Below are 20,913 nucleotides of genomic sequence, written 5' to 3'. Positions count from 1 at the left end.
ACATACTTTTTAATGACTTGCAATACGACACGGTCGTTTTACTTTAAATAAACATATATAATAAAATGCTTAAGTTTTCTTACCAACCAATCCCATACACGCTACTTTTGAGTTGCCTTGTGATTGCCTTGTGTTTCATCAATAACAAACGCACACAATCCGGGACCGGTTGCTGAGAAAACAAATAAATAAACGTTTTATTTGAGAGCAAAGCTCCCCACAAGCGTCTCTTAAAGCGGGCGCCTACAACTGTAACGCTAAACCTAGATGCAGCCTGCAAAACGGAATTAAGTGCACTTTTGCATAGCGGAAATCGTTCAAAGTAGCTCTACTCGACACGTGTGCGCCTCGCGATGTGCTCAAGGCGCAGAATGTCCTCGTAAGGACTGTGATGCATCCTTATACCATTATACGCTTACGTGCTATTGCGCTTTCGCTCTATAGGGCAACAGTTTACAATCTCCTGTGTGTGATTCTGTTTTGCGATTTTCCCCATTCCTCGGCGTGGGTTCGGCCACTACGCCCGGCTTATATCACAGAATCGCGTCCGGTCGCTACACCGGTTCCGGAACCGGCACCATCGTCGAAGTAGCTTTCATCGTCCTCTTCACCGTTCAGCGTGATGATGCTCGAGTCCCCAAGGGGTGCGGCCGCCAGCACCAAGTTCTCCATCGAGTGTCCCCGCCGGAGCAGCGTGTTGCGAAGGGTTTGCGTGAATCCTGATGCCGGGGTGCTGCCGTTCAGTGTCACCGGTTGGTTGACACCCGGCCGCAGAACCTGCCGGACGTCGGATGCCGTGAAGGGTGCCGGTTGTTGCGTTGAATCACTGGCCGCGTTCAAGGATCGATAACGCCGGCCACTACCAAGGGTGGCCGAGTTGTACAGGACACGTGGAGCGTTGGGAGCTAGATCAGGAGCTTCGGTAACACCCGGTGGTGGACCACCGTACTGCTGCAGAGCAGAGCAGTAATCGGGTGGGGGTAGTTCATCGCCTGTGGCGGGATTCGCTGACATCCCGTCCTCGGTGGCCATCGTTTGGGGTAGTGCGGAACGATGCCGGACAAATGTGGCCCCTCCACCACTCGATTCACCCATCAACCGGCGTACGCTGCGCCGGATGCTGTTGCGTAGCAGCTTGGCAATGCGTGCTCCGGTTGCGGTGGTGTAGGACGGTGGCGGTGTATATTTGGGTGGAGCATCATCCGCATCCCGCGGGGTCCGCCCATCCAGCGAGAGTGAAATCGTCGGATCGGAACCGTCCCTACCGGATGTTCCGTCACCGGAAGCACCCTGCTGCAGCGACATGGACACAGGAGCACGGCGGGATTGCATCGCACGAATAGAATTGCCGGTGTCGCCATCTACCGGCGGTCGCAGTAACAAATCCACACGCTGCAAAGGGAACAGAGTGACGTATGATCGAGAAAGCCTCACGGATAGGTTCTCGCACGGAGCGATACTCACGTCAAGGATGTCCGGTGGACCACGACAAAGGTAGCGATAGATTTGGACCACCATCACGATCGGTACGAGCAGCAGGAAGCTCACCTGCACGAAGCCACCAACCTGGCGAGCCCACAGTGGCCAGTAGTTGTTCGCCCCGGTCGTTCCACCGGGCGGTACCGCCGACGACCAATTGAAAAGTGCGGCGCTGTTTGACAGTCGGTACTGGATGATGCACATGAAGATGAGCCCGATCGGCAACAGGAAGTTCCACGCGAATGCCACGAACGCCGAGAACGACTGCAACACCTGCAGATCGTTGACTAGAATGTCGCCTGAAAAGGAACAGAACGAATGGGGTGAGCTGAGAAAGTTCGAGCGCTTGATCGACGATTTCAATGTGCGCTGATCACTTACTTGTGAAAGGACGACCGCGGACGAGGAACAGCGCCAGGATGTGACCGATCCATAGCAACAGAACCCACCAGGCCGCACCGAGAATGGTGTCGAGGTAGTGCACGATGCTGATGCCGCCCTCAGTTGCCAGGGGCATCCCGAGCAGCAATCCGGAAACGCAGCTAAGCAGGATCGAGGACGGTGCGTCACCAATCGCGCCGGCTACCGGTTTCCACATCACGCACAGTTGTCCCAACCCAAACAGCACGAGGGCCAGATAGCCGAGCAGTCCCCAAACCGGCTGGATGTGATCTGGCGTGGCAGCTGCCAGAGCCGCCGGTAGCAACTCCGTGACGAGCCGTAACGCCTGGAAACCGGATTCGCGGCTCGGATCAACGTACGAGCGCTTGAAGCTTTCACCCGTCACGGTGGAGTACCGGATGAGCCATCGATTTGGCATGGTGGCGTGTTGGGGTGGTAGCGGTTGGTTCGCGGGACGCAGGAACACATTTGTGCCGAGGTTTTCTGGAAGTACAAAAAAAACCGTGTGTCCGATGTTAGAACCACCGTACGAATGGACAGACGAAGCGGTGTCTTCGTCTTACCGTAAGATCCGGGGAAATAGTAGTAGCCTCGACTGTTCAGGATCTGCACACAGGCACTTCCGAGCACGGCCGCCAGCAGTAGTGTGACCACCGTGAACAGTGGCACCAAGAATGCGTCACGACGAAGTTCGCGGCGTGTGCGTACGTTGAAGCTACCCTTCCTGCTACTGCGACAGTTGATCGCGTAGATCGAGATCCCGAGCAAACCCCACGTCAGGAAGGTCTCCTGTGCCGCGCTGGTCCAGCTGCGTGAGTTGAGGAAAAAGTCCTGCCAATCGGTGGCCGGAAAGATGTTCTGCACACTGTCGTAGTTGATAAACGTCAGGAACTTGGCACACACGGCGGCAAGCGCGACGAACGCACAGAGAAACAGCCCCACAACGAGTTTTCCTAGTGAACGTATACCCCGGCAGAGGGCCACAAACACGAGCGTCCACAAGATCGCCATGTTGAATGCGAGCTGAAAGCGTATAGCTCCGATGCCACTCACTCGGGTGGCTTGTGGCGTAGGCAGACTTCGACCTCCGTATCCACCCGGGGACGGTGTCACCTGGTGTGCTAGGTGGTAGCGTTGTAGCACCACTCCGTTGAAGTAATCCGCCACGGTATCCGGCAACCGGAAGGATTGATTATCGTTGCCACCACCTCGGTACACCTCGAACGGTTCCTGCCAACGGTACTTTTCGTTGCGCATGATGAAAGCATCCCGGAAGTACACCAGGACCCAGGCAAGCGAAATGGCCGAGTAAAGCGCCACTAAGGCTTGGGCGAGTAGCAGCGCGATACCGATGCCCTTACAGATTGGGCTAATGCGCCACATCGTAACCGGACCGCCTCGAATCCGGGCACCAAGCACCATCTGCAACCAGAGCATCGGTATGCCGAACAGGAGCGAAAAGAGCAGGAACTGCACGACGAAATTCGCCCCAAAGTGTACGCTGAAAACGGCAAACCGCGAGATGTTGTAAAGGCCGAGCGTGCAGAAAGTTGTCGCTAGCGACCGCGAGATGGCGTGCGGCCAGCGAGCTTTCGGTCGGCCATCGCTACGTCGACTACTGCGCCGGGGTCCAGGTTCCGGGTCCGATTCCGGGTCCTCCACGTTGGTACCACGCTCGTCCTGACCACTGGCCCGTTGTTCCTCGGGCGAAACGACCTCAGCTTGCGTGCTGGTGCCGGTGTTGCGCCGTTGCCGTTCGAACGTACCACGAAGTCTTCGACCACTGAGTGATGAACCGACGGATGGAGCAGAGCTAGCAACGGTTGCGATTTCCTCCCGAGCGCCGGTCTCTTGCAAACGGACTACAGATGATGCTCCAGTGTCCTCTGCACCTTCGCGTGAAGATTCCACTTGTCGGCGAGTCCTAAAAAAACGAGAGAATCCCTAATTACTTCACAACACTCTGTCTGACGTTGTTTCATCCCCTCAGCTGCTTCTGAGAGCGCATTTACGCGTTGAAAAAGGGTGGGGTGGCAAACACTGAACCCTTAGCGGCACCGTTGTGGAACATGTTGGTTCGCATCGTGCTGACACAACTGCACCTCCACCGAAAGGCACTTCCGTTTGGTTCAATGTCAAGGACTCCGGGCTGGTCTAGAAAGGGTCCTGCGTTGGTTGGTGCATGGACAAACTGCGCCGCCCTCGCATGATTCGTGGTGCATGGTGGGAAAATATCAATATGCTCCAAAGTGCAGCCCCTGCGTCGCTGCCAAGTTTGTTGAAAGCCGTTGCCATGGTTACGGTAATCACACTATGTGCCAACAACATGCAGCCGATGTCCGGTAAAAAGAGATGTTTTGTCAAAAAGAGGACCTGATGACATTTTAAATGGCTTTGTAGGAATGGTTTGGAGCCGGTTTATACCTGCAGTATGTTTTTATAATTATCGTACGTTATTTTGCTTGTCTTGAGGCATTTGTTACAGGTACAAACGTACCACAAAGTAATATTATCAATCTTATCACACTCTTTGTCATTATGCATAAACATAGTGGTAACGTTGTTCCAGTCAATATCTTATGCGCGCTTTCTATTAGCAGATGTAAAAACATGTCAATTTGCTTTACAATCACAAACTAAAATACTCCGATCGGTTTAAAAGGGATGAAATAATGTAGAACAAATGAACGAAAAAATATATTTGTTTCCGCTTGAAATTTGCATACAAGCAGAAACAAAATTCATTTCAACAATATGAAATTCACCGTCACGTAGTTGGGTTGTATTCGTTTTTCCAGGCATCAAACGCAACATGCTTAAAGTGGGGCGTCATCCGTAACGCTATAATTGTGCATGGTTTCTTTTAGTGACTTTCACGAGCAATGTTGCTAATATCCAGCACGCATAACAGCCTGCTAGAGAGGGTGGGCAGACTTTTTGCAGAGTCATTTTCCTCCCAGATAACCCAGAAAAAAAATCGGCAAACAGATTTGTATATGCAAACAGTGGCATCGAAAACGCAACCTCTCAACAATCGAACCCCTCGTGAGTCAACCAAACGGCCACTCTGGATGGCATATGGCGATCGCGTACCTGTCGTTCGCATTATCAGGAGCTGACGTTATCGAGCTGTAGGTGGTTGTAGTTGATAGCAGCGACACCGGACTGGGATTTCGAGAGCTACCAATCGAGCTGCCCTCGGACTCGCCTCCGTACCGCCGATGGTGGCCATACTGGTGTTGATGTCCTTGTCGATCCTCCTGGGATCCGAGTCCCTCAAATGGTGGAGCTGTCGGTGGCTCAGGGACGCTGTTCGTGTGTATAACCAGCTCGTTGGTGGCCGCATCCCGTACAACTGTAATCGAACCAATCCTGGGTTGGGACTGCGCCCGTCGTCCTACCTGTCGGGGTCTTTCCTGTATCACCACTTGAGCCGCCATCGGATCGGGAACATCTAAATCGGTTTCGAGCGGTACTGGAACCGGCGAAGGTGTACACGATGCAGGTGGAGCTGAGGCAACGATCTGTTCCTGTCCGTATCGCTCGGTGGAGGGTACCGGGGAAGGAGGCAATGCGACGACAAGGGCCGGAACTTCACCCATCGGTAGCGTACTGAGGGAGTTGTACTCCGTGGTCTCGAGAAGCGCCTCATTTCGGTCGGCAAACTCGGCAGGCTCCGGAGAGAAACGGCCATGTTCAATGATCTCCTGCTCGGGAAGCTCGATCAGGTGCTTTTTGCGCATCGAATGCCGATGCCAGCTGGGATGAGGCTGTGGTTGATGATGTGTAACGCCGTCATGCCTTGATTGACCGTATCGGGGTAGAGCAACGGATGCTTGGGCTGGAGAATGGGGGGGGGGGGGTGGAACAAACGAAACAGAAAAAAAAATACACAATCAATATGAAGCAGAATAGGGAACGACGGAACAAACACATTTCAGCGATCTTCCAAAATACAGTCACACCATAGCGTTTCATTTGCCCGGCACTGGAATGAGGCATCAACTCGCTCACATCACCCTTCGCTGGGTTCGGTTGGGCGTTATCTTGTTTCGCGTACGCAGGATCCGGTGGTGTTAGTGAACGCAATTGCTGGCAGAAATAAAAGGCAGAACCTGCGGTACTGTCGGGTTAACGCTCAGTACGCATCCGGCGGAACGTCAAAGCGGTTTAACCTACTGTAAAGTGTGAGATTTAACGACGTTATCGAAGCCAAAGTGGTAAAAAAACGGTCTCCAGATGGAAATCGGCCTGATTACGCTGGCCCTCGTGGTCGGGCTGGTCGTGGCGGCCTACTGGTACTTCACGAAGAACTACTTCTACTTCGCCGACAAGCCCATCCCGTTCGAGAAGCCGTCATTTCCTTTCGGTAGCGCAGCACCGTTGATGATGAGAAAGGTGACACTATTTGAGCATTTTAAAAATCTCTACAATACCTTTCCCAACGCAAGGTAAGTGTACAACGGAGAATGTGCAACCCATTGCAGTTGAAGTACAATTCAACCGCGCTACCGCTATAGGTGTAGTAGCTTCTAAGATAACTATCGCTTTGTGAACTCGTTGTAGAATATCCGGGACATTCAGCTTGCGTACACCGTCGTACATAGTGCGTGATCCGGACATGATAAAACAGATCACGGTGAAGGATTTCGACCACTTCGTCGATCACATGTCGAACGGGATCGAGGAGTCGGAAAATAACAAACACATGCTGTTGATCAACTCGCTCGTTTCCCTGCGTGGTCAGAAATGGCGGGACATGCGGGCGACACTTAGCCCGGCCTTTACCGGAAGCAAGATGCGCCTGATGTTTACACTGATCGCCGAATGTGGCCAGTCGATGATCAAGTACTTCCAAGCGGAAGAGCAGAAGGCTCGCACATCCGGTGGTACCGGGCTACAGCTGGAGCTGAAAGATGTTATGTCACGGTTCGCGAATGACGTTATTGGAACGGCCGCCTTCGGCATCAAGGTAGATTCGTTCCACGATCCCAACAATCAGTTCATCACGATGGCACGTTCGATCACGAACCAGGAGTCGCTTGTTAGAGCACTGAAGATGATCGGTTTCACCTTTATGCCCAAGCTTATGGTACGGTTGAACATTGATTTTCTGGCGCCCGAAGAGGATAGCTTCTTCCGGGACACGATCCTGGAGACGATGCGTACGCGACAGGAGAAGGGAATTTTCCGACCGGACATGATCGAGCTGTTGATGCAGGCGAAAAAGGGCAGTCTCAAGCATCAGCAGGCGGACGAGCAGAAGGAGCAAGCGGAAGGATTCGCTACCGTGGAAGAATCAAAGGTTGGTCGTCGATCGCACGATCGCGTCTGGACAGACAGTGAGCTGGTAGCTCAAGCGTTTATATTCTTCTTCGCCGGTTACGAAACGATCTCGTGGACGTTGTCCTTCGCACTGTACGAGCTGGCCATCGCTGAAGACATTCAGAAGCGTCTGTACGAGGAGCTGTACGAAACGGAACAGGCTCTCGAGAGTGGCCAGTCCCTGAGTTACGAGAAGCTGCAATCGTTGCCCTACCTGGACATGGTTGTCTCAGAAACGCTGCGGAAGTGGCCCATCGGAACGCTACTGAATCGCGAGTGTGTCCGAGAGTACCAGTACGATGACGGTCATGGCGTGAAATTTACGATGGAGAAAGGCGCCCTCGTCTTCATTTCCATCATTGGAATGCACTACGATCCGAAGTACTTCGCCGATCCTGAACGCTTCGATCCGGAGCGGTTTAATGAGGAAAATCGAAAGAAAATCCAAAGCGGGACGTACCTCCCGTTTGGAGCGGGGCCACGTAATTGTATCGGTAAGATTCACCGGAAGATAACCCTTGGCAAACTAAAAGCAAGAACCTAAACCCTCACCTGTTGCGCTTCTTTTCAGGATCCCGGTTTGCTTTGATGGAAGCGAAGGTGGTACTCTACTATCTTCTGCTACATTTCCGCGTGCTTCCCTGTGCCAAGACGCAGATTCCGTTGAAGTTAAAGAAATCGTCCACGCAATTTGCCACCGAACAAGGTGTCTGGTTAGAGTTCCAATCACGAACGAGCTAGAAAATCGTACTACACGAGAAGGTGGGGCTACTTCCGCGTGTGTTAAGCAACGACAGTTTAGGTAGAAACACAATAAACATACGAGTATTCGGTTGCATTCCGAAATTTTAAACATATTTGTTGTTTTGCGTTACTATTCGGGTGCGTTTCAGATGGAGCGCTGAAATACAAACTAACGCCCAACATGGGCGGAACCTTGGACGCTGTCAAATTGTAATTACCAGATTATGTTCCGAAATATGAGCCAGCGTGGCCCCCTCCGGATCGCACACAAATAGCTGCTCCCCCAAAATAATAACTGCTGAGTCAGTGTGCATTCGCTCATCTAGCAGAAATCCCCCTCCAGAAAATAAACATAGCGCCCCACAAACAGTGAGCATCACAGAGTGAGGGAACACATTCATTTGAAGGTCACATCGATACAAAACGCCTATGCGCCTGTCAGCGTGTGCGTCTAACGTCATGCGGCTCTTAATAGTCCGCGGACGCGTCGGGTTCAGGTTAGTTGTGGACGAGGCTTTTCGCGAGCCGGTTGTCGAAATTTTGATTTCCCCGGGGAATAGCCATTCAAAGAGGGATCGAAAACCGCAACAACGTTAATTCTCAAAGTCATCGTCGTCCGTCATCTTATATCCAGAGTGTGTGGCGGTTGAATAGAGGTAACCCCTGAACGCGTGAGTTTGTGTGTAGCCCGGGTTTGGCTTCATTTTCGGCGTAGTATTATTTCGTGACCAAAGTAAGCGCTGACCTGCAGATCATTTGTAGAAGCAGAGCTTTCGCTTCCGCAAATGGCAAACCGTCGCAATCAAAATTCTGCTCTGCCTGATGTTTGCTCCCGGAGTGAGATCATCGCGGCTGGTGAATCGCAGATGGCGGTTTCGTTTCACGATTTTTTTGTTGTGTGTGCACTGTAAAACGACGCAGTTGCGTGGTGTTGCGTTAACCGCGACCGCTTGTATGAACCACTGGCGCTCCCACACGTTGTATATTCGGGGGAGGGACATATTTAATTATGTTTGTTTAAAAGCGCACATTCATGCGCATGCACACGGTTGTCGAAACAATCGCATCCAAATAGGCGGCGGTTTGTCATTAGCAAAACTGGGTGGTGTTTGTTACACTCATTGTTTGTTTTTATAGCCTCCTCCTGGGGCTTGATTGAACCAGATTGAGCTTTGGTATTCGATGGGAGAAAGTGTTTGCGTGCGTTACAACATACAAACTGCATTATCTTATCATGACGTCGCCGACAGGAAACACTCGTGGAGTTGAGGGTGTGTACGTTCCATTCAAGTGCACGATAAGCGCGTTTTAATCGTGGGGTATCATACTTAATATGATGCGTTGAATCCAATTAAGTGGCCGCCGGGAAGCTGAGCTGAGGCCATAAAAAACGAAGCTCAAACCGGTAACAATTCACAGAACAAAGTGAGCGGTTCATTCTAGGTTCCACAGCTACAGCAACCATGGCCGTCGACGTGGTGACGATGGCCGCGATTGGCGCCATTTTGGCGCTGCTGTACTATTACGTGCGTAGTCGATATAGCTACTTCCTGGACAAGCCCTACCCGCACTTAAAGCCCACCTTTCTGTTGGGCAGTTCCGGTCCGATGATCCTGCGGCGTCGTGACATGATCGAGCACATCAAGAAGACATACAACAGCTTCCCGGACGCAAAGTAAGTGGCACAGCGCGAGTGGAAGGTGGCCGGCTTCTGATAACCAGCTGATTGATTATCATAATTTCGATTCCCCCCAAACAAGAGTGTTCGGCGCCTACGATTTCCTCACACCAACGCTCATGATACGCGATCCGGACTGTGTGAAACAGATCGCGGTGAAGGATTTCGACTACTTCACCGACCACACGCCTTTTGTGCCGAACGAGCATGACGTCCTGAACACCGACAACATGTTCCTGAACTCGCTATTTATGATGCGCGGTCAGAAATGGCGTGACATGCGGGCCACACTAAGTCCCGCTTTCACCGGAAGCAAGATGCGCCAGATGTTCGAGCTGGTGTCTGAGAGCGGCCAGGGGATGGTGAAGCATCTGCTGAAGGAAGCGTTATCCGACGGTTCGAAGCAGGAGTACGAAATGAAGGACCTGTTTACGCGCTTCGGCAACGACGTGATCGCATCGATCGCGTTCGGCATCCAGGTGAACTCGTTCGCCGAGCGGGAGAACGATTTCTACATGCGCGGGAAGAAACTGCTCAACTTCACGTCGTTCTGGGCGAGCATACGGTTCATGCTGTTCATCACGATGCCGAAGCTGATGCTGAAGCTGAACATCGAGCTGATGGATCGGGAAATGTGTGAACACTTTCACGCGATGATCATCGACAACATGCGGGTGCGCGAGGAGAAGGGCATCGTGCGCAGCGACATGATCAACATACTGCTGCAGATCAAGCGTGGCGCGTTGAACCACCAAAAGGAGGAACCGGACGTGAAGGATGCTGGGTTCGCGACGGTGCAGGAGTCCACCGTTGGCAAGAGCGCGGTCACACGCAACTGGACCGAGAAGGAGCTGGTCGCGCAATGTTTCCTGTTTTTCCTCGCCGGGTTTGACACCATCTCGACCGCGCTCGGGTTCCTGTGTTACGAGCTGATGCTACACCCGGACGTGCAGGAACGGCTGTACCGCGAGGTCATCGAGGTGGACGAGAGTCTCGAGGGTAAACCGCTGTCGTACGATGCCGTCCAGGGCATGCGCTACATGGACATGGTGGTGTCGGAATCGCTTCGTTTGTGGCCACCGGCTCCAGCAGTCGATCGGTACTGCAACCGGGATTACACCTTCGACGATGGGGAAGGTTTGCGTTTCAAGATCGAGAAGGGCCACACCGTCATGGTGCCGGTTGCGGGCTTCCACAGCGATCCCAAGTACTTCCCCGATCCAGATCGCTTCGATCCGGAGCGGTTCAGTGAGGAGAACCGGCACAACATCAACGCGGGCGCGTACATGCCGTTCGGTGTTGGTCCTAGGAACTGTATCGGGTCACGTTTCGCGCTGATGGAGGTGAAATCCATCGTCTACTATCTGCTGAAGAGCTTTACGTTCGAGCGATGCGGCCAAACGCAGGTGCCACTGCGGCTGAAGCGCAATCCGGCTGTGATAAGCGCCGAGAAAGGGATCTGGATTCGTTTTAAACCGCGAGAGGTTGCCACCAACTAAGCGCTTTTTATGAACCGTTTCCCAACAAAAGCAAATGCCAATAAAATGTCGCATCGGTAAACAAACCTTCTATCGAATTATATCTAATCAGCTAGTGGCACGGGTTGCTGCCTTAGTTATCGATTTAGGGCGTGTTCATGACCTCCGTCTACGGTAAAATCTGTTGCCCTAGTAGGGAAGTGTTCATAGATTCCATAAACAAAACCCCTTGATTTTGCTTATCGCGTTTAGCTTACGGGGTTTCGTCGGATGCGTTAGATTACAAATAGACACAGCTCCACCAATTCTCTGCGATAAGTACCAACGGACCTGTATGATACCGGCGCTTTGAGAATAAAACACAACAAAAGCCAATTAATTACGTTCCCTTGTCCAAATTGGGCGACACGCTGAACCCGCCGAGTCACTGTGAGCCAACAAGCTTTAAATCGTGCATCAATGATTGAGCTTCGCGTGATTCAGGAAAAGTTGTCTTGAGCCATATCATGGTTGAGCATTTGCTTGTTTTTTCTGCTTTGTGTGTGATAGCTGTCAACACCGCTGGTGACGTACAATCAGCAGTAAAATTGATTGAACTCCTTGAACCGGTCTGCCACCGAATGAGATAACAGATGTATCAGGCGCTCCCGTGTACCACACGCCAATCTCCGTTCTGAACATCGTATATAAACAAAAGAGGGGTTCAAAACCTATCATAACCTGTTACTGTCATGTAGGAGTGTCGCTTAATTATTCATTTGGCGTCCAATTTGCAGTCAACGGCGATATTAATGGCAACGGAAAGTGGTAGTTAATTTTCTAATAGCTTCTTGGCCACTCATTCGTTGGAAGATGATTGACTTAACTCGGAATCAAGATGTTCATTATGCGTACCGCGGTGAATTGTCGTAAGCATTGCAAGGGTCAATATCAAATAGAGGTTACATTCGGACGCGGTGGTAAAAAAGACGAGAGTTTGAGGTTAGGTTGCGTTAGTTGGCAAACAATTAATGGTTTGAATGTTCGTTTTTTTCCTCCTAGCAAGATCAGTATTCTAGTGACACGATACGATAGCTGTCCAGTGTTAGTGTCAATAACAACAAAACGCCACCGTTTGACCGAAGATGGTTGCGGGAATGCTGTTCGTGATCGCGATCGCGTTACTGCTAGTGATGATCTACCGCTACCTCGCGAAGATCAATACGTTTTTCGACAACATCCCCATACCCTGCCTGCCGACGGTGCCGCTTTTTGGAAGCTCACGCCGCTTGATCCTGAAGCGCATTTCATTCAACGATTTTATCCGCACGAATTACGAGCGCTTCCCGGATGCAAAGTAAGTCTGGACCGGTCAGCTTCCAGCGATCAGTGGGCAGCATTGGTTCAACTCTCCGTTTTCCACCATTTTCCGCGCAGGGTGTTCGGGATGTTCGAGCTGCTAACGCCGATGTTCGTCGTGCGTGATCCCGAGCTCGTGAAGCACATCATGGTGAAGGATTTCGACCACTTCATCAACCACCGGCTGACGATGCACGAGGATAGCGGAGCGGACTCGAATATGATCTTCACGAGATCACTCTTTATGCTGCGTGGGCAACGGTGGCGTAACATTCGCACCGCCCTTACGCCCACCTTCACCGGGAGCAAGATGCGCCAGATGTTCATGCTGATCGTTGAATGTAGTGAGAGCATGGTGCAGGCGTTGGCCAGACAGATCCCACGTGAGTACGAGGTGAAGGAGCTGTTCATACGGTTCACGAATGATGTCATCGCTTCGTGTGCGTTCGGCGTGAACGTCAATTCATTTGATGACCCAGAGAATGTGTTCTTCCGCTATGGCAAGGAGTTGACGGATTTTGGCCGATTGCACGTGTTTCTCAAGATGATGGGTTTCCAGGTGTGTCCACGGTTGATGGCGTGGCTGGAGCTCGACATTTTCGACCGTAAGCACGTTCGCTTTTTCACGGACGTGTTCCGACAGTCGGTCGAAGCTCGCGAGCGGCTCGGTGTTGTGCGCCCGGATATGGTTCATCTGCTGACGCAGGCCAGAAAAGGCACTCTGCGTTATCAGCCACAGGACGAGCGCGTTGAGGTGGAGAGCTACGCCACAGCCAAGGATGGAGAGCTGACCGAACAACCTCTAGGGACCGGCACGCTAACGCTGGGTGAGAAAGAAATGGTAGCGCAGAGCATGATTTTCTTTTTGGCCGGGTACGACACCGTGGCAGCCATGATATCCTTCCTAGCGTATGAGCTAGCCGTAGCGCCTGATATCCAGCAGCGACTCTACGAAGAGATACGCCACACAGCGGACGTGTTAGAAGGACGTTCGCTCACCTACGATGCCTTACAAGCCATGCGCTACCTCGATATGGTCGTCTCGGAAACGCTACGCAAGTGGCCACCAAATCCTACCACCGATCGGCACTGCAATCGGGACTACACTATCGCCGGGCATGGGGACTTCCCAGACGTAACGATTCCAGTGGGAGCAACCGTGGCCATACCGATTGCCGGGCTGCATTACGATCCACGCTACTATCCCGATCCGGAACGCTTTGATCCGGAGCGGTTTAGTGAGGAAAACCGGCAGAACATACCCACCGGGGCGTACATACCGTTTGGCATAGGGCCTCGAAACTGTATCGCGTCCCGGTTCGCTCTGATGGAGGTGAAGGCAATCGTCTATCATTTGCTGCGGCATTTCGAGTTCCAGCCCACCGAACGAACGTCTGTTCCGATGCAACTAAAGAAAGGTTTCACAACACTGAAGGCGGAAAATGGCATCCATTTGAAGCTTGTTTCACGAGATAGCAATTAAGTAGGCGATGACATTCGTCCTTGTCATTTGACAGTCAAAGTTCTCGCATGAAGTTAAAAAAACCCAACCATACACCTTCTCGAATAGCGCAAAGCATGTGTTCGTCTATTATTGTTTCAATAAATGCACTTATTGTTTCCCAGTCTGCCAGTTAAGAGTTTTAGTTAAGGTTAAAAACCGTTTGTCGTTGTCTAATCATTGGTTTAAAATATATATGATATCCTTCTTATCCATCATCTCATTCGAAAGGTGTAACATGACGTTGCCACTCATTAGCCCCCTGCTGGTGTTTTTCTTGTTGATCACGTTTTACCCCTAAATCACCCAAAACAACCGCTATTTCGAGAATAAACCCATCCCATGTCCTGCGATCAAGCCCGTTGTTTGGTTGCACGCTGGCGCGTTGGTGTTCCGCAAAATCGCATTCTACGACTTCATTCATGCGCACTATCTACAACGGCTTCGATCAGGCCAAGTATTCTGGTGCTGAAGGAATCCTCCAACAGGACACCGCCCTCATTCGATATCTTGCACGTTGCGGAGTGATCTGCATGTTCGAACTAGTAACGACGAGGTTCCGCATTCTGCTAAAGGTGATCACGCACCGCGTGTTTCCCCGGTTGATGGAGAAGCTAAAGATTGACCTGTTGGATGGAGAACAAAACCGGTTCTTTGCGGAAATTATGCGTAAAACGGTGCGTACTCGCGATCGCGAAGGTATCGTGCGCCCAGACATGATCCATTTGCTCATGCAAGCCAACAAGGGCACGGTAAGGCAACACCTGGAGCAACATGACGCACTCGACGAGGGGTTTGCCACGGTGCGTGAGTCTGAAGAGGTTACGGCCGAGCTGCAAGATCAACGTTCCATGAGTGAGATGGAGCTGGTTGCTCAGTGTTTCAACTAATTCCTGGTCGGATTCAACACCGTATCGAACTGTCTCATGTTCCTAGCGTACGAGCTCACTATCAACCGGGACATCCAGAATTGGCTATATATGGAGATCGTGACCACACAGGCAGTACTCAATGACCACCTGATTTCGTACGACGTCCGGCAATGCATGAAGAACATGGATATGGCGGTGTCGGAGTTACTCCAAAAATGGGGTCCAGCGCCATCAATCGATCGTCTATGCACCCACGATTACACGGTGCAGTTGGACGGCAACGAGTTCAACATCAATTAGGAAACGGTGATGTTCATTCCTATCGCTGGTCTTCACTATGAACCACAGTACTACCCCGAGGCGGAACGGTTCGATCTGGAGCGTTTTAGTGACGAAAACCTACACAGGATCAATCGGTAGTGGACCGCGGAATTGTATCGCGTTTTGCATTGACGGAGGTAAAAGCCATCGCCTACCATCTGTTGGTTGATTTCTCATTTGAGCGGACAACTCGTACCGATACGTCTGTAAAAAGGATTCGTGGCGCTGAACAGCGAGAATGACATTTTCGTCGATTTAAAAACCATGCCAGCAATGAAACATACAGCTCAGTAAATTCGCGGTTCGATGATAACCATAGACAGGAGAGTATTAATCTTGACAAGGGAATTAATTCTACCCATAGTTATGATAAGTCTTCTAAAAATAATCTGTACAATATGTATTGGGCTAGGAGCTTGCTGTCGTCATTGCAATAAAGTAACCTTATGGATTTAACAAAACAGAACCCTAGCTCAAACCTAGTAAACCTACTTAGCCAACGACAACGATACTTTTCCATAGCATGGTTAAAAAGGTTAGCAACAAAAAAGCAACATATTACGAACGAGAGGTCCTGTCACGTTTACAACAGCCACCGCCATATGTAAAATAATCGTGTGCATAATGCTGCAACGCGTGTTCTCTCTCTCTCTCTCTCTCTATCTCTCTCTCGCAAGAAATGGAGCAACACTTGCAGGCGTTCACAGCCGCAGCATGCCATTGTACCGTGTCATTCGGAGGCTTAGTGCAGACGTTGTTGCTCTCCTGCAAAACGTCTTTGTGGATCATATCTTGTTACACCGATCAGGCACGGTGTTGTTGGTCGTTGCACCGCAGCAACCACCCAAGTGAACAGAAACCGCTTCGTGACATTTGTGCACGCGAAAAAGACGCCAACCAACCCACGGTATGACTCACGGCAGCGCCATTGTTCTTACGGGGCCACCAGGGCCTGCCAGGGTTATATCAATTATTTCACCTCTAAGTGCCCTCTAGCCACACTTTGGCATTAGGTTGACAAGCGTGAAGCTTTTTCCGTTCGCTGCATCTGCCCTTCTAACCGAAGCTGGCTGCCAGCGATTCCCGATTAAACGTGCGCCTGTAGGTGACTCAACGTTGTGCTCGATTCAGTGATGTTCCACCACTGACGCCGATTACACGCGACAGCCGGTCTCGTTTTCCTACGGCTGACGGATGGTTTACTTTATTGAATTTGTTTGAGGCAGCGCGCGATTAATTTGGGTCAATTGGGTTTAACCGAATTATCTAGCCAATTGGTGCGGCCACCGTCGGGGCGCTCGTCTCGCGAGGGTTTGCGGTGTAGTACGCTCTACTTCACTGTTTGGAGTAGCATTGCGTGGACTACCTTCATCGCATGCTCGATGGGGAGCTCTAGCGACTGTTCTACTGCGAGCCATTGATCCGTCTGACACCCTAAGGCGACAGGCTATGAAAACGGATTGTGTCCTCATGCAGTTTACGTTCTGCGAGGAATTGTTCAAGACCGAAACATTGCACATCAACAGCGAAACTCTGCGCCGTATCGCAACCAACGTCCGACTGTTCGATTCGCGTTTTTGATCATCGTCTTGAAACGATCGTTCCTCGTGGCGATTTCGCACTTTAATACTCACCAGCCTTTCGCTACGAGCTTAGCGAACGTTAAGGGCGTTCTTTCGCCCTTCAGACAACCAAGGGCATAGGTGATTTCGCGATCGTCAGCTGGTTGTCGTCAAGCTAGACCAGCAACCAGCCCGTGAGGATTTCAAACACGTTTGATAGTTTTTGATGCTCAAAATGCAATGCTTTCCCAGCCCGATAACGCGGTTAACAGTTTTTAAAGTAACGGATATGCCTTCTACTTTCATGGCTCACATTTAGAACTTTATCAGAGCTGTTTCAGCGTAGAAAAGAAGTGTTAATAATTAGTCGAAATTACCGTTATCCTAATATAACCATTTATATTTCATCACATCTAGCTCCACCGACAATAACACGGTAACCATGGTAACAAACAGCACTCACCGTCGATGTCCTGATCCTCGTGCTGGCCATCTTCACATTCGATTCTCGTTGCCGTCCTATCTAGCCTCGGTTGCCCCACTACTGTCCTGCGCAGGGAAGCCCCACGCTTGAACGCATTCAGGAACTGGGTGCGCTTCTGCTTTGGCAACGTGCAGAAGTGCTTTATGTCCCCAAACCGGATGCGATCCTGCTGATAGGCAGCATGCGCATCCCGATCCTCCTCAGAGGGCAGATAATACTGTATGCGATCACGCTCAATCTCACCGCTCGCGTCCTGACACATTTCCGGCGATGGTTCGTCCGTGTGCGATTCCGAACCGGTCCGACTGTGTTCTTCACTGTCACACTCACTTTGCACCTCATCGTACGCATCATCTACACCGTCCATCTCGTCCAGGTACGCGTCCAACTCCGACAGATAATCGACCACTTTCGCGTTCGGATCTTCTAAAAAGCTCTCCACAAACTTCCGGTTCAGTTGCAATTTCTTCCGCTTGAGCGTGCAGTAATATGCCCCAGGTTGATCATCCCACCGGGTTCGGTCCTCACCGGGATGTTGCACCTTTACACCTGAACCTGCCCTATTCCGGCGGACCTTTCGTAGAGTGCAGAAGTTCCCCAGCCCATCCTGGGTGGCGCCTTCGCCTGATTCCGCCCGTTCCAGCCGGTGCTCGCTGTTGCGCCTTTCGCAGAAGTTCTCGAACGTGCACATGTTCTGTTCGTACAGCAAACTCCGGGTGGATTCGGTTGGATCCTCCTGTCGGGTTTCACCCACCGCCACTGGGGATTTTGGTAACCTCCCACCCACGGAACCCATTGCTGGTTGACTTGTTCGCAACGTGCAATAGTTTGGATCACCGATCGTACGCTGATCCGATCGTCCGTGTTGTTCTACCGGAGCACGATCCCGGCTGGGTCTGGGCAGTGTGCGATGGCAACCGCGGGTCGCATCGTCCGCCATTGTCATTTTGGCGGTTGACTGTGAACGTGCGAGGTGATTTGCAGCTTCCTCTAAGTTCACCGAAGTCATCGCCGACCCGAAGAAGCTGCCAGGAAGCCGCAATAACAACGGCCCGTCGGGGCTTAGATACCACAAATGGAGCCGATTTGACACCTAGTGCCAGTGACGACGCAGGATGTAACTTAGCACACCGGTGCTAGATGGTCACTTCCACCGTCCGGTGCTGCTCGATCACTTCCGTTGCAGGCTGATCCATACGCATCGTACGTACGAGTGACTCCCGGCCGTGTGAGAATTCTGAAAGAGAGAACACAGCAAGGTATCGAGATCGGTTATTGTCGATCGCTTTGAACGCGTGGTTGATATAAATAATACAAGGAGTACTACATAGTGATAAGCACTGTTGTTTCCTTCTTCGAGCAGCTTTGAAACCAATGACTTTGATGCAACAAATGTGTTTTACATTGAAATTTTACGTTTTAGAATTTCAACAGTACTTATTCGAAAATTTTGTCGGTCTCATGGCCACCTGCAATCATCCTATACAAATCAGCTCGTTTTTGGCATTTTCTATAACTTTTTGATGTGTTTCTTGTTAAATGGTAACGATTTCACACCCGCTCAATTGCTGAAACGTGGTGGCATTATTTTCGTAAACCTTTCCCTTTAGGTATTCCTACACAAAGAAGTCAAAACCAGTAAAATCCGGTGAACGAGCCGGCATGTCGAAATTCCCGTATTTCGATAACCTGTTTTTCCCAATTCACGTAACATCCAATTACTTAATTAGGTTTAAAATTATACAGCCTCATAAAAGGCAAACTGAGCATACTTTTCAAAGAGCTTAATCAGTAATCAAACAGTAGTATACATGTAATTGATAATACTACTAAAATAGTCACATTATAGATTCTCAATCTATATATTTTTTAGCTTTATGAAAAGCTTTTTTGACTTTGAAAGTTTGTATTTTGGAAGCTGTAAATGCTAGCCTGTAATTTAAGAAGTTTCTTTCAGATTTTCAATATAGAATATCAGTTTTATAATTCGACGAATAAAAAAGGGACTTATGACCGCCCTTGTCCCTATGTGCCGTGCATTGCAGTTATCGTCTTCAAAAAAGTACGGCCTAATGATCTTTCCAGCACTTACAACGCACCAAACTGTACTTTTGGCAAAGATGTTTTTAGAATTATCAGAGAACCGAAAGCGAGTGTTTGGTGTATTAACGCTACGCAACCTGAAATGTGCTTCATCGGTTATGATAAAGCAGCTTAAGTAATCCGATTGATCGGCAAAGATATCCTGTATGTTGCGATCGTATTGAATGCGAAGTGGGCTATCTATTGGCAATATTTTTTGCGATACGAAAATTACTCCTTCGCAGGCACCACACGAACAGTCTTTGCTATAGGATGGATCTTTCTTGTCAGGATACTAGCTAGCTTAGCTTTGTACACACAATGCGTAAGAGTACCAGAAGAATGGGTTTGAAAATAGAATTTCACTATTTCAGCACGTTTTTGTGGAGCGTGGTGGTATTCACGGCTAAAATTTTGTTGAACTATCGTCTGTTAATTTAAAAAAATGACAATCTGCCAAGTTATTAAAAAAAACCTCTGTTTCCACTAGGAGGTACCGCCTGTATTATTAGTTTTATCCTCAACAGACGCTAAACACGCACTTTCAAATATCGCATATGGGTGCGTCTCGGTTGGCCGGAGGAGCAAAAAAAAAACAGGCAGCAATCGCATCACTTCAAATCTCAAAATAACCTCCACGGTTACTTCGAACCGTACCCGGCAGTATGCGTGTGTGCCAACCCGGAAGCGATGCATGCAAGGTTGAATACCACCGAGCAGCACGAAACAGAAGAAACATCCACTCTACAATTCGATTTCTGATCGATCAAAAATCACTTCAGCCCCATCACACCGTAATAAATGCCCATTTTGCATTAATGATCGCGAATGCGAGAAGAAGCGGTTAATGTATGACATATCGAGCCCAGAGCGGCGGATAGTTTTTTTTCTTCTTCGTTTTTTTTTTAGGGGAAAATCGAATACAAACCCCCCCCCCTTCCGCCCTCCCCCCTTCTTGAGCCGGGTGGCATGAGAGATCGCGATCAATTAGTCGGGGGTGTTTTCACTTACCGCAACCCCGCGTAGACGATATGTCGTCGGGCAGTTTTCCTTTTCTAAAATTCCGCACGATTGGGTTTCCATTTCAATCGTCCGATGACGGCGTTGCGGCCGAGACGATTGGTTTGGGGTGAGTGGGCACACATACACACCCTCACACACACACACACACACACACACACACACGAGCGCGCGTCAGAATAATGACCGATTGTTGCGCCCCCTCAATGTGGGGGGAGTGGGTTTTTCTTTTCACCCAACCGCAACCGAGCGTTAGCGCTGCAACGATGTTGTGCCATTTTGTTTCCTTTCCGTTCACCTTCCATAAAAGGCCCACGGCCAGAAGAAGCCACCAGCTTTGAACCGAGCTCGCTGAACCGCGGCGACAGGGAAAACTGCGGCTGGAAAAACCCCCATGCCCGGCGGGAGTTTTGCGTTCTTGCACGACGCCTTCTCCACGCCCCCAGTAGACGTGGCCGTGTTGAGGTAACCGCTTTTCCGGTGGCGAAAGGGTACGAAAACCGAACGTGCCGCACCGTTGGGTCGTCGTTCGCACGTGCGCGTGGTGTCTTGTTTTGTAGTTGGGCGGCGTGCTGGTTCGGCTTTCGGCATCCGGCTGCCCGGTTTGGGGCAAAAGCTCTTGGGAAA

The 20,913-nt window shown here is 50.5% G+C and overlaps 4 protein-coding genes across 4 annotated transcripts; 3 read left to right on the top strand and 1 right to left on the bottom strand.

Annotated features, from left to right (window-relative positions):
- LOC128725546 (uncharacterized) lies at nucleotides 1-18,193 on the bottom strand. The gene is made up of 6 exons (XM_053819302.1): nucleotides 17,155-18,193; nucleotides 4,975-5,716; nucleotides 2,445-3,805; nucleotides 1,861-2,364; nucleotides 1,465-1,778; nucleotides 1-1,392 (listed from the first exon to the last, which is right to left on the bottom strand). The coding sequence occupies exons 1-6, from the start codon at nucleotides 18,191-18,193 to the stop codon at nucleotides 529-531; spliced, it is 4,824 nt and encodes a 1,607-aa protein (XP_053675277.1). The 3' UTR covers nucleotides 1-528.
- LOC128727096 (cytochrome P450 9e2-like) lies at nucleotides 6,099-8,026 on the top strand. Its single transcript, XM_053821343.1, has 3 exons — nucleotides 6,099-6,332; nucleotides 6,448-7,700; nucleotides 7,778-8,026. The coding sequence occupies exons 1-3, from the start codon at nucleotides 6,121-6,123 to the stop codon at nucleotides 7,945-7,947; spliced, it is 1,635 nt and encodes a 544-aa protein (XP_053677318.1). The 5' UTR covers nucleotides 6,099-6,120; the 3' UTR covers nucleotides 7,948-8,026.
- Nucleotides 9,202-11,330, top strand: LOC128728251 (probable cytochrome P450 9f2). The gene is made up of 2 exons (XM_053822241.1): nucleotides 9,202-9,625; nucleotides 9,711-11,330. Exons 1-2 carry the CDS (start codon nucleotides 9,414-9,416, stop codon nucleotides 11,125-11,127), a joined length of 1,629 nt encoding a protein of 542 aa, XP_053678216.1. The 5' UTR covers nucleotides 9,202-9,413; the 3' UTR covers nucleotides 11,128-11,330.
- LOC128729313 (probable cytochrome P450 9f2) lies at nucleotides 12,231-14,064 on the top strand. Its single transcript, XM_053823089.1, has 2 exons — nucleotides 12,231-12,442; nucleotides 12,523-14,064. The coding sequence occupies exons 1-2, from the start codon at nucleotides 12,231-12,233 to the stop codon at nucleotides 13,925-13,927; spliced, it is 1,617 nt and encodes a 538-aa protein (XP_053679064.1). The 3' UTR covers nucleotides 13,928-14,064.
- Nucleotides 18,194-20,913: the final 2,720 nt, after the last annotated feature.

The sequence above is a fragment of the Anopheles nili genome, chromosome 2 (genome assembly GCF_943737925.1).
Source record: "Anopheles nili chromosome 2, idAnoNiliSN_F5_01, whole genome shotgun sequence".
Taxonomy (NCBI): domain Eukaryota; kingdom Metazoa; phylum Arthropoda; class Insecta; order Diptera; family Culicidae; genus Anopheles; species Anopheles nili.
This window is presented reverse-complemented; position numbering and strand designations above follow the sequence as displayed.